General features: G+C 39.5%; 1 protein-coding gene across 7 annotated transcripts in view; it reads left to right on the top strand.

The window, feature by feature from the left end:
- IL15 (interleukin 15) overlaps window positions 1-14,325 on the top strand; it is an 83,844-nt gene that overhangs the window by 19,664 nt on the left and 49,855 nt on the right. For 3 of the 7 annotated variants that reach the window (XM_030563817.1, XM_030563814.1, XM_030563816.1), the window contains exon 2: window positions 5,914-6,044. The exons of 1 other annotated variant lie outside the window; for it this stretch is intronic. In XM_030563817.1, the coding sequence (XP_030419677.1) occupies window positions 5,982-6,044 (63 nt within the window). In that variant the 5' untranslated portion in view covers window positions 5,914-5,981. Of the gene's footprint in view, window positions 1-5,913; window positions 6,045-14,325 lie in introns of those variants that run through there. 3 more of the 7 variants (XM_030563818.1, XM_030563812.1, XM_030563815.1) reach the window with 1 other exon arrangement.

Here is a 14,325-nt window from a genome sequence, read left to right as displayed (position 1 = left end):
ATGGCATCACTGTCCTCCCCCGTGAGAGGTATTCTGGCAACAGGAAGCTAAGGGTGGGATTTCCCTCCCATCCTCTAATCAGTCAGGGCTCTGGGGCCATCTCTCTTTTCTGCCTGCCCACCAATCAGTCAAGGATTGTAGGGGTCGGCTTGGCCCTTTCACATTGTAGCCATGTGCATCTAGAAAATGTGGGCTCCACAAGTGTTTCTGCTGTAACCCTTCTGCCAGGTAGTGGAGGCAGCAAAAATGGTTGGGTTCAATATCTATGGGTTCAGAACCACCTAGAACCAGCTTGAGACCCCACCCAGATATCTGGGAAAGCGAGCCACCACCCCAGGTGCCTCTAAGAGGCAATACTTCCCCACTCACAAGCACTAAATCTATGTATAACAAAAGTAAACTTGTTAAAAGGCGAGGGTGCTGCACATTAATTTGGGGAAATACCAGCACAAGATTCATAAGTAAGCAAAAAATAAGTAAACATCCACCCCACAGTATCTTGGGCAGTCATCCTTTGCCTCAGTTTCTAACATTGCTAGGTGAAAGTCTGATGGATGAAAATCCCTTTAACATACCACTCCTCCATTTCTCCTCCACTGCAAGTCACTTACGGTTGGTTGTCTGAGGTCAGCGAAGTCCCAGAATGCCTCCATCACTGCTGCTGCTTGCTGCTGTTGCCGCTGCTGCTGCTGCTGTCCCCTGTCATCACTGGCCCTTCTGCCACTGCCTGCTAGTGATGCTGCCGCTTCTGTTGCTGCTTGCTGCTACTGCCTCTGCCACAGTTGCTGCCCACTAGTCTCGCTGCTGTCTCTGCTTGCTGTTGCCTTTAGCTGCGATGCCATGTGCTGAAGCTCCACCACTTAGCCCTGTTCTTAGTGATTCCAGGTCTTTGTGATTTGCCTGCTAATGGGGAACCTCAGTGTTTCTTCCTCTACATTGCTTTTCACCATGACACCATCCCCAAACCGGCTCTAAGGCTCAGCCTCCTAGGCTAGCTCATCAGTGATCTCAGTTCTAGTGATCACTGAGAAGAAATAAGGCCTCTCAATTGAGTCAGATCAGCTCTGTCTTTAAATACTGGAAGAGGGGAATCAAATAGCATCTAGAACTCCTTTAGAGGAGTCTACAGCACCCGGTAGGAACACCTATCCCCACCCACTCTTTCTTTCACTTGGATTTGGCATCACTTCCACTCCTACCCCCAGTCACTTGATGAGTGAGGTTAACATTAGTTGGACCCCACCCCATTAGGGCATATTAAATTTGGTTCAGCTGCCCTTTTATTCATACAATAAGGATAACATTTCAGTATCCCTTCATCCAACACTAAGGTGACTTTTAACCCCAAACCAGTCAAAATTGATCACTTCAGCAAAGTAGGACTGCCTGCTGATCATCTAGGCAAAGTAGGTGTGTCTGTGCAAATATGGTCTGGTCTGGAGGTCTTTTCCCCTAATTCACCAATAGATGGTGGAGCTCATTCAGACTGTAGCTTACACTACATTTAAGCCATTTGCAGCAGTCTCAGTCTTCCAGTCATTAAATTAAGTGCCAATGTAAAATCGGGGATGAGAGGATAAAGCTTAAGTATTTTTTTTATTAAGAAGTTGGTGAAAAGCAGCAATATTTGGAAGTCAGTCATTTGGCAGCAGGAGAGGTACTGAATAACAGGGTTTCTCAAACAGGGGTTGTCGCTTGTATAGGGAAAGCCCCTGGTGGACCGGGCCGGTGTGTTTACCTGCCCCGTCCACAGATCCGGCCGATCGCTGCTCCGGGCCAATGGGATCCGCTAAAGCTAAGCTGTGATGAGCTGTATAACTGGCTGGGAGGGAGAAAAGACCAGCTACAAACTTGATAAGGCACGATGATGAAGGGTGTGAATGAGTTTTCTCATATTAGAAATGAATATAGAATATTCTAAATGAAGAGTGACTCAACCAAGTCTTGAGTGATTTGAATGAGTGAAGAGAATTCAAAGGAGGAATTAAGAACATGTAAAATGAATTGGGGCATGATAGAGTGCATACAGGAAGAAGAGGCTGTAGAGGCACTTAGGAAAATGAAAAAGGAGAAAGCACCTGAGCATGATGAAGTACCAATGGATTTGTTGAAGTCATTGGGAAAGGACGGTGTCAGGTAGTTTACAAGTCTCTTCAGTGATATTCTTAAGAAAGAAAACGTCAGATAAATGGCATAAAAGCTTTGTGGTGACTATTTTTAAACATAAAGAAGATATTACACTGTGTGCTCATTATCACCAAATTAAGCTGACAACAAATACTATGAAAGCATAGGAGAAGATTACTGAAAAGCGTCTGCATAGAACAATTGAAATTTGGAAGGGTCAATATGGATTTAGGCTGGGAAGGAGTATATTTGATGCTATATTTGGTCTATGAATCCTCATGGAGAAGCTCAGAGAAAAGAGGCAGCAACTGAGTTTGGTCTTGGAGAAGTTGTACAATCACACACCAAGAGAAGTAGTTTGGTGGAGTTTTGTGATGGAAGTGTGTGCCAGAAGCATATGTCCATCTTGTCCAGGATATGTATGATAGAGTGACTACCGTAGTCAAAACTGAATGGAGCTATAGCCTTTTTTGTTTGTGGTTGTCATGGATGTAACAAGTGAGAATATCCTAAGAGAGCAGCCTTGGAATATGCTGTTCACTGGTGATTTAGTGATTTGTGTGGAAAATTGTGAGACTCTGCAAACCAAATTTGAACAGTGGCAACACAGTTTTGAGCAGGTGGGACTTAGGGTGAATATTGATAGGATTGAGGCTTTCATAATTGAGGGAGGAGGACCCACAATAAAGGATGTTACAGGCAGAGAACTTAGAAGAGTGAAAGAATTTAAATACCTAGGATCAGTGGTTGCTGACAGTGGTGCCTTACTGAGTGATGCCCAGCATCATATCAAAGCTGCTTGGTGTAAATGGAAGGAGTTTACCCGCAGTTGTCTGTGATTAAAAATATGCCAATAAAGTTACTATAGAGTGTATAATACTGTACTTCAATCCATCCCGATATATGGAACAGAGACTTGGCCAGCCACAAGAAAAGATACATGTACTCGATACCACTGGACTGTAGAGAGACCAATTTGCATGACAGATAGGTGTACAATCATGAGTCTTGGAGAGTTTTATAGTGTTTTCCCAACCCTGAATAGGGAAACTGCAGGAAAGAAGAAGTGCTCTTGTGGTTATAAACCCTGCTGCTTCTGTCCCTCAAAGCCTGATCACCCTTCTCTTCGTATCCCATCCATCCAGCCTCTTTTTCCAGCCCTCCTCTCCCTGCCAGTTCCTGTCTCATTCTCCCTCCCCATCCCAAATTCCTGTCTCAGTCTCCTGCCCAATTCCTACACTCATCTCTCAGTATCCAAGTCCTTCTCCTCCATGCTGGTTGTGTGCCAGCAAGGAGTTCAGTGAGAGCATAGGAGAGACAGTCTCCTTTCTCTGAGTTCCAGTGTCTCTCACCACAGTGCTCCTAACTTCCAGAAGGAACAATTGCAGGGAAAGCCTCACTCAGCCCTGGAACTCTGGATGGAATCTTTGGAGAATTTAGGTAGCAAGCTCCAAAAACCTCTACTGAGCATATGCAAATTGATTTTTAAAGGCTTACAACTTTGCCAAATTTGGGCAAATTTTCCATGCAGTCAAATTTCAAATCCTTGCTCAGAAGCATAGGCTGCTACAGCTTTTCAGTGAAATCACTGTAAGAATTTAAAATTAGTCAAACAATGCGTTTTCCCCTAATTTTGTTCTTGGAAATGTTTGAACCATTTTTGATGAAACTTAAAAAAAAATCAGTCAGTCTGAGGCAGTCACTTAGCATGGAAATTTTCAGTCCAAATGGTTAAAATTTGGCCAAGTTATAAGCAATGGACAACCGGATCTTACAATAGAAAGGGTTAGGCAACTTTAACTATAGCCATCACTTTCTTTGGGCCTGCTTCCATTGAATTCAATGGCAAAAGCCACTTGGGGACCCAATTTTATTCCCTTCAAACCAAAGAGTAGCACTGGTAAAGTGCTTTAGTCAGTATTTTGGTAAGTGATATAATGGTATTATATAGTAATTTGTTTGCTAGATTTGTTGTAGCTATTTATATTGCAAATAAAATACAAGTATTAATTATATAAATATTTATTTTACAGAAAGCTTTAGGTCTCAGAGTATTGGGTATTTTGTTTTTATAGCTATTATGGTTAAGAAAGATTTATTAAGGCATTGAATTGTTATTTGCTTTTGGTTGTAACATATCTAGCCAACGGAAAAAATTCTTCTCTAAAAGTACATGGGAAAACTATGCTATCTGACCTCAGGCCATAGAAAGAAAGTGATGAATTACTGGACTGGGTCGTTCTGCCCTTGTGGTAGATTTGGCTAACTTCTCTATGGCCAGTTTCAATTTATTAAAGTGCAGCATGCTCTGCAGGTGTGCCTAATTGGGATTCTTGTTGGGCTTGCTGTCAGTGGGATGGTGGCCTTTCCCATCACACCCTGTTAGCAGCAGTTTGGACTTTGTGATTAAGCCTAACCATAAAAAACAGCTGGTACAAGTTAAAGGGACTCTTTCAGGCAGAGCTGTAACTAAGCATTTTAGCACTAGGGCAAGCAAGCCTATTAGTGCCCCCTGCCAGTTTTTTCATCATTTTTCTGCCCCATTCAGAGATGACCATAACTGTTGAGGGGGGTGGACACAATTTAAAGGTTCTGGGGGGCATGTGACTGCTCCATAGAGGTTTTCAAACTGTTGGGCATGCCCCATTAGGGGGCGAGTGGCCCTGTACAGTGGGACTTTGGGAGGAAGTGCCACTTCCATCCCCTGACTCCCCTCGGTGACCCAATGTGCCCCCCCCCATACACACGTCACCTCTGGCCCTGTTTTTCCACCCCTGTGACTTTGCGCCCTGGGTGGCTGCCTTGCTCGCCCCACTGTGGTTACAGTTCTGGTCTCAGGTGAAATGTTGTCCATATTTTACTTTTTGTAAAATGAGCTTTTACAGAACTTAATTAGAAATATTCCATATACGTTGTTTAAATTAAAATGGCAACAGATTTTTTTAAACAAACATTCTCCCAAACACTTGTGCAAGTGTACCAGAACCCAAGAGTGCAAAAACCAAAAGCTGACTCTAAAACAGAAACAAAATTTGCTAGTTTACTTTCATTGTTTTAGTTGAGACAAATGTAATATAAAAGGGAATGGAGTGTTCAGAGGACAGTAAGAGATACTGGCTGGGCAGCTGTCATATTGCCACCCCACTACAGAAGCACTGCTTAAATAAAGCTGGGGGAAAAAATGATGGGTAGCTTCTTAAGAACTAACTGGCCTTCCTGCCATGTTTTGATAATTACTTAATTTACTTTGTTTTTAGCTTCTTTCATAATATAGTGATTACAGTAGGAGTTTTCCTACATCTGCATTGTACATTTGTCTGTGCAGGGGGCAAGTGTGTGTGTGTGTGTGTGTGTGTACTTTGTGCATGCACAAAAAGCAACGTTTCGGTTTTGTTAAGGCAACACTCCTACCATTGCATCAAGCATGGAACTCTTTTGACATTAATGGTACTAGTACTGCTCCTTTTCTAACTTAGCTTCAGTCTCTCTTGTGACTTCTTGTTATCAATCACAAAAACAGACTCCACCAAAACACCCCTTTCCAAAAAACCCGACATACTTTAGCATTCAAAGATGACAGAAGCAAGATGGGTCTCCAGCACTGAACAGATAAATGGAACCTTTTCAAAGTCCATGTCTTGTTTTTCCAACATTTGGAAGATTTAAAGATGACTTACAAAATTTCAGCAACTTTAACTATATGTGCTGAATGCCCCCAATAGTTGTAATGTTCTGAATGCCTTTCAGCCCAACATTAAACCTACTGGATTTTTTTTCCACCTCTAGATCCTCAAAAGAACTTTTCTGATGTAGCTAAATCTGCTTCTGATTTGAGTGATGTCCCAGCAGGCACCATGCTGGTGATGGCATGGCCACCATGGTACTCTATTGGAGCACAGCACTGGCTGTGGACTCAAGTAAGTCGCATTTGTTACAAAGGTTTAAGTATATTTTATGTTCCAAATGGTATACAATAATTAGGAGATATAATTCAACAGTTCCAACCCTACACTTCTATAATACTGTAAGTTCAAAACTTTAAATTAATCCTGATTTTTTAGATGACAAAATTGGTTCTCTTGTGTTTTTTCACTCCCTATTATCCATTCTTACCAAAATTATTCAAAGAATGCTGAAGGTTCTTAAGTTTATGTAATTGTTATTAGTGTTCTTTATTTAGCACAGCAACGTCTAGTATCAGTTTTATTTCTTTTTTGTTCACAGGTTTGTTATTTAATAACTGTCATGATCATTACATTGCTTAACCTAGGATACAGGGTATTTGATGGAGGGAAACAGCAACTGAAGTTATTACTGCCATTTTGCTTGTGTCCTGTATGGACATATGGTGCTGTGCATTTATTTCAGAATGATGCAGTATGAGTCTGAACTTTCAGAAGTGATGCAGTTTCTATTGTGCATGTGCAAAAGTGGCGATTTTACATGGTTTATAACTTGGTAAAATCTGGATGGATTTTCATGGGGACAGTGAATGGCTGACCTCAGAACTATTCCTTTCTCAAACTTCAGGGTCCTATTTCAAACCACTGAGGTGCTAGAGCTGTTCAAAAGATGATGGGAATTTTATTTTTTAACGTAGCCAAAACTTGCTATTTTTCATTGACCTCTTTCTTGAAAACAGTGGCACTGTTTTTGATTAATCCTCCCTTTTCTCCCTGCCCTCCCAAAAAAAAATCAACTTGAGGCAGTCTGCAACCATGGAAAACTGCATCCTGAAAGGTTAAGATTTGTCAAAGTTATAAACAATTGAAAATAGGGGGATCATGGAAATGGTTAGGCAACCTTATAACAGACATCGTGATTACTCTGTGTGCAACATCTCTCAGCAATGTTCTGAAGCTGTATAGTTTCCAAGCAAACTATGGAAAGTTGGACATTGTCAATATTTGGAGGAGAGACTTCCAAGGAAAATCAGAGTGATGCAAATAGTGGTATGTTAGTGATTCAGCAGTTGCTTTTTTTTCTCTGACTGTTCTGATCCAGAGACCAAGTATATTATTAAACTGCACAGTGCTATGAAAAGTACTTGTTTCATGTTGCAGTAGAAAAATCTGCTTGTCCCACTTTTGGGTTTTCAACATCTCATGATACTTTTTGCAGAAGTAGAACTATTAGCCTTAATGTCCTGGCCAAACTCCCATTTAGCTACAATAATGACATTCTGCCTCCCATATGGGCCAGTTAAGCCAGTTTTGCAGCAGCCAGAGAAGGGACCAAAGATTTGGCTGTTTTCCTTCAATTCATATCCCTAAATTGCTGTTTGACAATGCTGTGTGTTACTACCAGCTGAATTTTTCGCTAGAGATAGCTACCTTTCAATGGTGAGATGATTTCAATATCTCCTACCTCTCTCTCTGTATGAAATATAATTAATGGTTGTAAAATTCTTCCACAGACTTTTTGACTGAAGGTACTAAATAAATGTAAAATAATATATTTAATAGACTTTATCTTTAAACCTGCAAGTCTGATCATTTTGTTTCTCACAAAAAAAGACTTTCTTCCATTATCCTTTCTCACATAAAGATATTTTCCCCTTTCTGTCTCCTACCCTTGCTTCAACTCCAATTTAATATATTGTCATAATTATGCTTGTTCTAGAATTTTCTGACATACTGTAGATGATTTTAAACCTTCCAAGATAGAACTTGCTGGTGTTACTGAATAGTTACAATTCTAATGCTGTCTAAAATATACTGTGAACTCCAATTTGCATCATGACATTAATGCAGCCAAGGAGAAGATGACCAAAATATATATGGAAATTAATATGACTGAATCATATTAATCCTTAACAGTACTTTCCACCTCATGTACAGTTGTCTTGCTGATAAGATTGTCAACTTAATTTGATTGCTATGGACTAGCATTTTGTATAATTCCTTACTCATTTCTTGATTTACAGTAAGTAGTTCAGATTGATCTATACCAGAAAAATAAATTAGTAATATTTTTGGATTCTATTACCACATTAACTAAAAGTCAGCTGTCCCCCCACCCTCATTCCCTATCCATTACTCCTCTGTCCCTTCCTGTACAGAAGACTACATAATCATAATGATGGTTAAGGAGGAAATGTTTGGTGTAAATTCAGAGCCTATTTTGGCCCTGTAACTATTAAAAAGGTTTGATAGTTTGACAAGTGAGGATTGCAGAAGACCTCTAATTGGTATATTGATGAGATACGTTTGCTATAGAGCCTGAGAAATTGGTCTGCTTTATCTAGCTAAAAGAGGAGAGCTGCTGGGTTGCGGTGGGCTCTGCTCTATGGAGAGAGACTGGAATTATCCACCTTTGCTGCAGTCTGAAATTTGTTTAAATGAAATGATATCTAGTGCTGTTTAGAGATTTGCACCCATCCGAGAAATCTGGACATATAATTTTGCACACATACATGCTATAATTCTCACTATTTCAGATATTTTCCCTGTGTGTGCTTGTTTGGTTGGTTTCTTTATACAGTCTGGATCCTCACACTGCTAAGAAGGTGCTTATCTATGTAGTTAAGAGCATAGTTGCTATGTATTAGACCTGACATTAAATGGAGAATGAGACAAAGGGCTCTGTCAGGCTGCTGTCAGATATCAGCATGTCTGGTTGTGAGTTACTGATTCTTTTTTCTCTCTTATTTAAAATATTAAGTCTGTCTAAAAATAGATATACAGTTTTAACATAGCTACTATTGGCATTATTCCCTGGACAAATATATTCATAGATCAGTTATTAACTAATCCCACAAATCAGACAAACAAAACAGACAAAAATATTTGAAGTAAATTGTCCCTTTTAAGATGAAGGATGGAATTTTCAAAAGCTCTTAAGTGACTTAGGAGCACAAGTCCCATTAAAATCACCCAAAACCTTTAAAAACAGGCTAACAAATAGTATTGTCATATTTAATATTAATCTTATATTATTTGTATTGTGGTAGGACTTATGTGCTGCAGAGATGAGGACTCAATTATACTAACACATAACAGAAACATGCTCATTGCCCCCCAAAACTTATTACTTTCACATTTTAATTCCACTCTCTGAATATAATTTATAAATGGTACCAACTTTTTTTTTTAAGCAATGTTTTGAAAATATGCTATATTTAATTATGGAGGCCTTAGTTGTGACACTACACTACAGGTTCAGTTCCATTTCACACTTAAAGTTGCGATTCACATCTTTGTTACATTTGGAAAATATTCTATAACCTCCCCACATTTACAGCACTTTCTCTGTGAGCTAAAGAATGAATGAATTTTCAAGATTTTATAAGTAATTAAGGTGAAAGCCCATGCTATTTTACAGATGTAATTCATACAGTTTAAAAAACCCAAAAAATGTCTGAGTACTTAAAAAGTGGACAGTAGCAGACCACAAATCTCAATGATAAATAAACATGGTGATATTTTAAGCAAAAAGAGCTCTAAACATGCTTGTAACTGTTTCCATTGCTTCACCCTGACTCAACAGACAATCTAGGCTTCAGAGTGACACACGAAGTGACAGTCCTGGAATGTTGTTATATAAATCTCTCAGTTAGAGTTAAACTTAATTAAACACTGGGTTTTTAAATAAATGTATCATCTGCATCAGGGTTTTCTTGGTTTCAAATGATAGCAATAATAGAATAAAACAGACTCTTCAAACATTCTCGATAGTTAAAATTGATTACAGTTTCATGCAGAGGTTATGTTTAAAGAGATTAAGGTATAATTAAAGTTTACATTATTAACAATTTTTGTATCAACTTGTTATAAGCTACAGGCAGGGTCAGTTCAACAGCTCAGGTAACGCGTAAGATGGGCTACTGTGATATCAGAAGTAACTAAACCAATTACTATCCTTTCTCTAGAGCTAATTTTCATGCAACAATTCTTTTGGTTGTAATGGCTCAAAGATACAAGGGAGACTGTACAGTTTACCTGGCCCAGCTGTCAATGCTCTTTAACAGTTCTGTAGCTGCATACTAATTTGAGCATCAGTGCTTGAAAGATGACTCCTCATTACTCTTCTGCCTCAGCTCTGCTACGCACCAAGGCAGCACTGCTGGGGAAACTGAACTAGAAACATTGGGGGTTGGTGGAGCCCTAGATTTGGCTCATCATTGCCCTTCCTTTCACACAGTTTCTGTCTCTGTAATATCACCCTTTAAACCCCAAAATCAATTGCAAATTAAAGGCCAGATTAACCACTACACTCCAGTTGCTTTGCACTGCTTTGAAGATACAATGCAGCTGTCTATCCATTTTTACTGGCCAACAAGCTCTGACTGTTTTACTCTGGTGCATTTTGCCCTTAAAAGTTAAAAATATTAAATAAGATATTTAAGGTTGATACTACATATTTCAAACCATTAGAAATATAGCATAGTAGTTTCTCTTTGGGTTTCTTGTTTGGTATTACAATGTGAAATTTTTAATAAAATGCATCAAACCAAGGAACTCCCCAGACCAAAAACTGAAGTATCAATAATTTTAAAGGTAAAACTCATTATAAGAATGCTGTAAGTAACTCAAGAGAAAGCATTATAAATGCAGAGTTAAGATTACATGTAACAGAAATCCAAATATGTCAGGAAATGCACATTAAAGTACTCACACAATCTTAACTTTGCCCTATAGTGATACCATGATGGGAAACAAATGGAAACAGCTAATGTGCTTTTAAAAGTCAGTTCAATCTAATCTGGGACCCCAGACACAAAATGTTGGAATCATAATCATATGGCTATTGCATGGTATCAATATAGGGCTGAGTTAAATTGTGTAACTCTTGGTTTTAGGCTAACTGCAATCTCTCTGTAATGTTTTTACTCTTAAATTACTAATACATATTCTCAATCTTAACTCTATTTTAATGTAGGCTTTTTTGTATGGGACTACATTACTCTCAGCAGGGATGCAATCTGAGTAAGGCTATCCAACCATTCCACCTTATTTCGAGAACACTACTTTTCCAGTATTAAAGTTATAATTTTTTGTCACCATTAATCATGTATATGCCCAGGTTACATTCTTAAAGCCCCAGTTTAGAATTCAAAATTATCTTGACAAACTGGAGAAATGGTCTGAAATACATAGGATGAAATTCAGTAAGGACAAATGTGAGTCCTAAACTTCGGAAGGAATAATCAATTACACAAATACAATATAGCCTTTGGATTTTGGGAGCAGATCCTGGCCTGAGAATTTGGTCAGCAATGATTCTGGGAAGTATGGTAAGGGACTTCACTTTGAACCAAGTCTAGTTTTAATACTAAGATGTATTTTACTTTTATTTCTCTTGTAACCATTTCTGACTTTAATGCCTTATACTTGTGCTCCCTTAAAACCTGTCTCCTTGGAGTTAAATAAACTTGTTTTATTCTTTAATCAAAACTAATCCAGTGTTGTGAACTGTGTGGGTAACTCCATGTAGGATGGCAAACTGTTGTATACTGACCCCTCTAGAGGGGCAACAGACCTAATCTATGTGGACTGTCCAGGAGAGGACTGGACAGTGCAGAACACACATTTTGGGGGGAAATCCAGGACTAGGAGTGTGTTGGGGTCATCCTGCAAGTGGAAACCAAGGCTAATGAAAGCCAGAGTGTGATTGATGTATGGCTTACAGGCTACAGCTATACACAAACACGCAAGGCAGTAGCAGCATGCTGTTTGGTTGTTTGTGAGGGACCCACATGGGACTTACAGCAGCAGAGCATTGTGAGGCACCCAAATGTGCCGGGCTGGGCTGACACAGCTCCTCACTGGTCTGGGTTGTACCCCTGAATGTCAGAGGTATCTATGCCCTGTAACAAAGATTCATACAAGACAAATAGTTTACCTGAGAGATAGCATAATGATACAGCTCTTAATCTCTTTTCACAGGTTTATACAGAAAAAGACTGGGAGCAGTTAAGGGTTCAAATAACCAGTGCAGAACCAAATTGATTTTTCTCTGCACTTTCAGCACATCTGCAGGGGAGATAAAGCAGAATCTAAGAGTGAGAAATTGCTTTGATTTTGGCCCAGACATTCTGTAATATAGCTGCTCAGTCACTGCCCCCAACGCAACTCACAATTCCCTTTCGATCCTGCAGCACTTCTGGTGGCACCATCCTGGTCAATAACTTCATAGCATACCTCACTGCCCTTTGCCTTTTTGAGAAAGACCATTCTCTGCCACCTGGTCATGTGCTTCAAAATCCTGGAGAGTCAGGGCAGTCTAAAGGGAATGTAGAGAGGTTTAGTACCCAGCTTGCCCGCAGAGACCTCCCCCCCTCTGCTAAACTCTCCAACACCACCCAAGCTCCTCCAAGGCACAACCTAAACTGAAAAGCCAAGCCAGGAACATAATTGTCAATACTCCACTGCATCCAAAGCACGACTGCACATCCAAACAGCCTATACTGCACACCCTTGAAATCCCAGTCTAGACTAGAGTTGCCAACTTTGGTTAAATAAATTCCTGGAGATTTCATCACGACATAATCTTTAATTAAAGGTCAATCTTTAATTTCTGGGGACTCCAGAACAATCCTGGAGGGTTGGCAACTCTAATCTAGACCTCCACATGCACACACAACTTACCATCTCTGAGGTCTCACCCAAGACTGGAAAGAATCTCAGGGAGGAGGAAATCAGAAATACGTGTTAAAAATGCTATCAGAGCCTCTTTGGAATAGAAGCAATAACTGCTTGTTTTTTTCCCCTACTCCTCCAGTCATGGTAGTATTGCTGGGCCACAGGAGAAAAAATCCAGTACAAAGCAGTCTCATTTAACTACAGCAATCATTTCCCTTTTGCCCACACGCGCCACTCTGTGGTGCACCGGAGCAAAGCAGGGCCAGAGCACCCTGGGTGCAAGTAGGCAGCCGTCCTGGAAGCGCCAAAGGCAATCAGGATGCAAATTGTACCCAGCAATACTCCAAGAACATTCTTGGCTTTTCAGTTGGTATCAGCTTTTCCTATTTTTCTGAAAGACAAAGAGAGCATATTTTTACGCCCTTGGGATTGGCAGATTATTGCTTAAAATATTCTTTTCTTCACAAATACCCTTGCTGATTGCAGGCAAAACTGAGGAATTACTCCCCATAGTTTCCTGTATTTGTTTTTATAAGCAGGTCAAGTTTTAATGGCTTCTATGTTTATCATTTAGGTGATTTACATTAACACAGACATTTTTGGCTTGCTTTTGGATTCAAAGCTATCAGCCGCTTAGAGACGCTGTCTTAAAAGGACACAATTAACTTCTAACTTCTGCTTTTTAAACACACATTGATTTGAAAAGGAAAACACAACCTATTTTGGCTTCACTTTGGCAAAGTGACCATTGATTACACAGACCACCTTAAGGCTTGGTGTGGGGCACTGGCTACAGCTTCTAGCCGCTATTTGTTACCAAAACAGATTTAAAATCTTTTATCATTCTTCTGGCCTCGATTGCCCTGCTGCAGCCACAACTTCGGCTTTTATTAAAAAAAATTTTAAATCTTGTAAAGCATTAAGTTACCTTAAGGATTAAATGCTAATTATCAAAATTAAACAACACTAGTTTCTTCTGTTTGGCAAAAGTATTTCTCGATTTTACAACCTTAAAACAACACCAGTTCATCTTAAACTTATAAAACGAAGATTGTACATATCACAAGTTTGGGTTTTTTGATTTTGTTTTTTGTAAGCAAATTTGACTAACTTGTTCATAGTTAAGTGATTCTTCTTATATAGCCTCTTGCCTGGATTATCTACAGACATTCCCAAAGGAATGTCTGCAAAGAAACCAAGAAACTTCCTTTCGTAACACTTTCTTTTAACATTTGTAAAAAGTTTTACTGCTTAATTCCTTCATCTACAGTGTTAACTTCTTACTGTCTTTCTTTCAGCTTCCTCAAACTGTGATTGCCTGCTTGTCTGGGCCTGATCCTTTTTTCCTTGTTGCTTTATTTCTTTCCATGGGCACAGGCATTGTTTCACTACCAATTTAGCAAGGAAGGTGGGCTTTTTTGACTAACTCCCCTCTGATTTATTTATACACACCTATTTACATACACACATTACATCTAGATGCCTCTTATTTAATAATAACCTTAATTCTTTATGTCCGGCCTTAATACAATCTTTCCTTGAGGCGGTAACAACCCCTCAGCACTTGTGCATTGTTAGAAAGGATAGTAGCAGGGCTAGGGACAATGGGAAAGGT

Source organism: Gopherus evgoodei, chromosome 5, assembly GCF_007399415.2.
Source record: "Gopherus evgoodei ecotype Sinaloan lineage chromosome 5, rGopEvg1_v1.p, whole genome shotgun sequence".
Classification (NCBI taxonomy): domain Eukaryota; kingdom Metazoa; phylum Chordata; order Testudines; family Testudinidae; genus Gopherus; species Gopherus evgoodei.
Note: the sequence above shows the minus strand (reverse complement) of the source record. Positions and strands in the feature narration are given on the sequence as shown.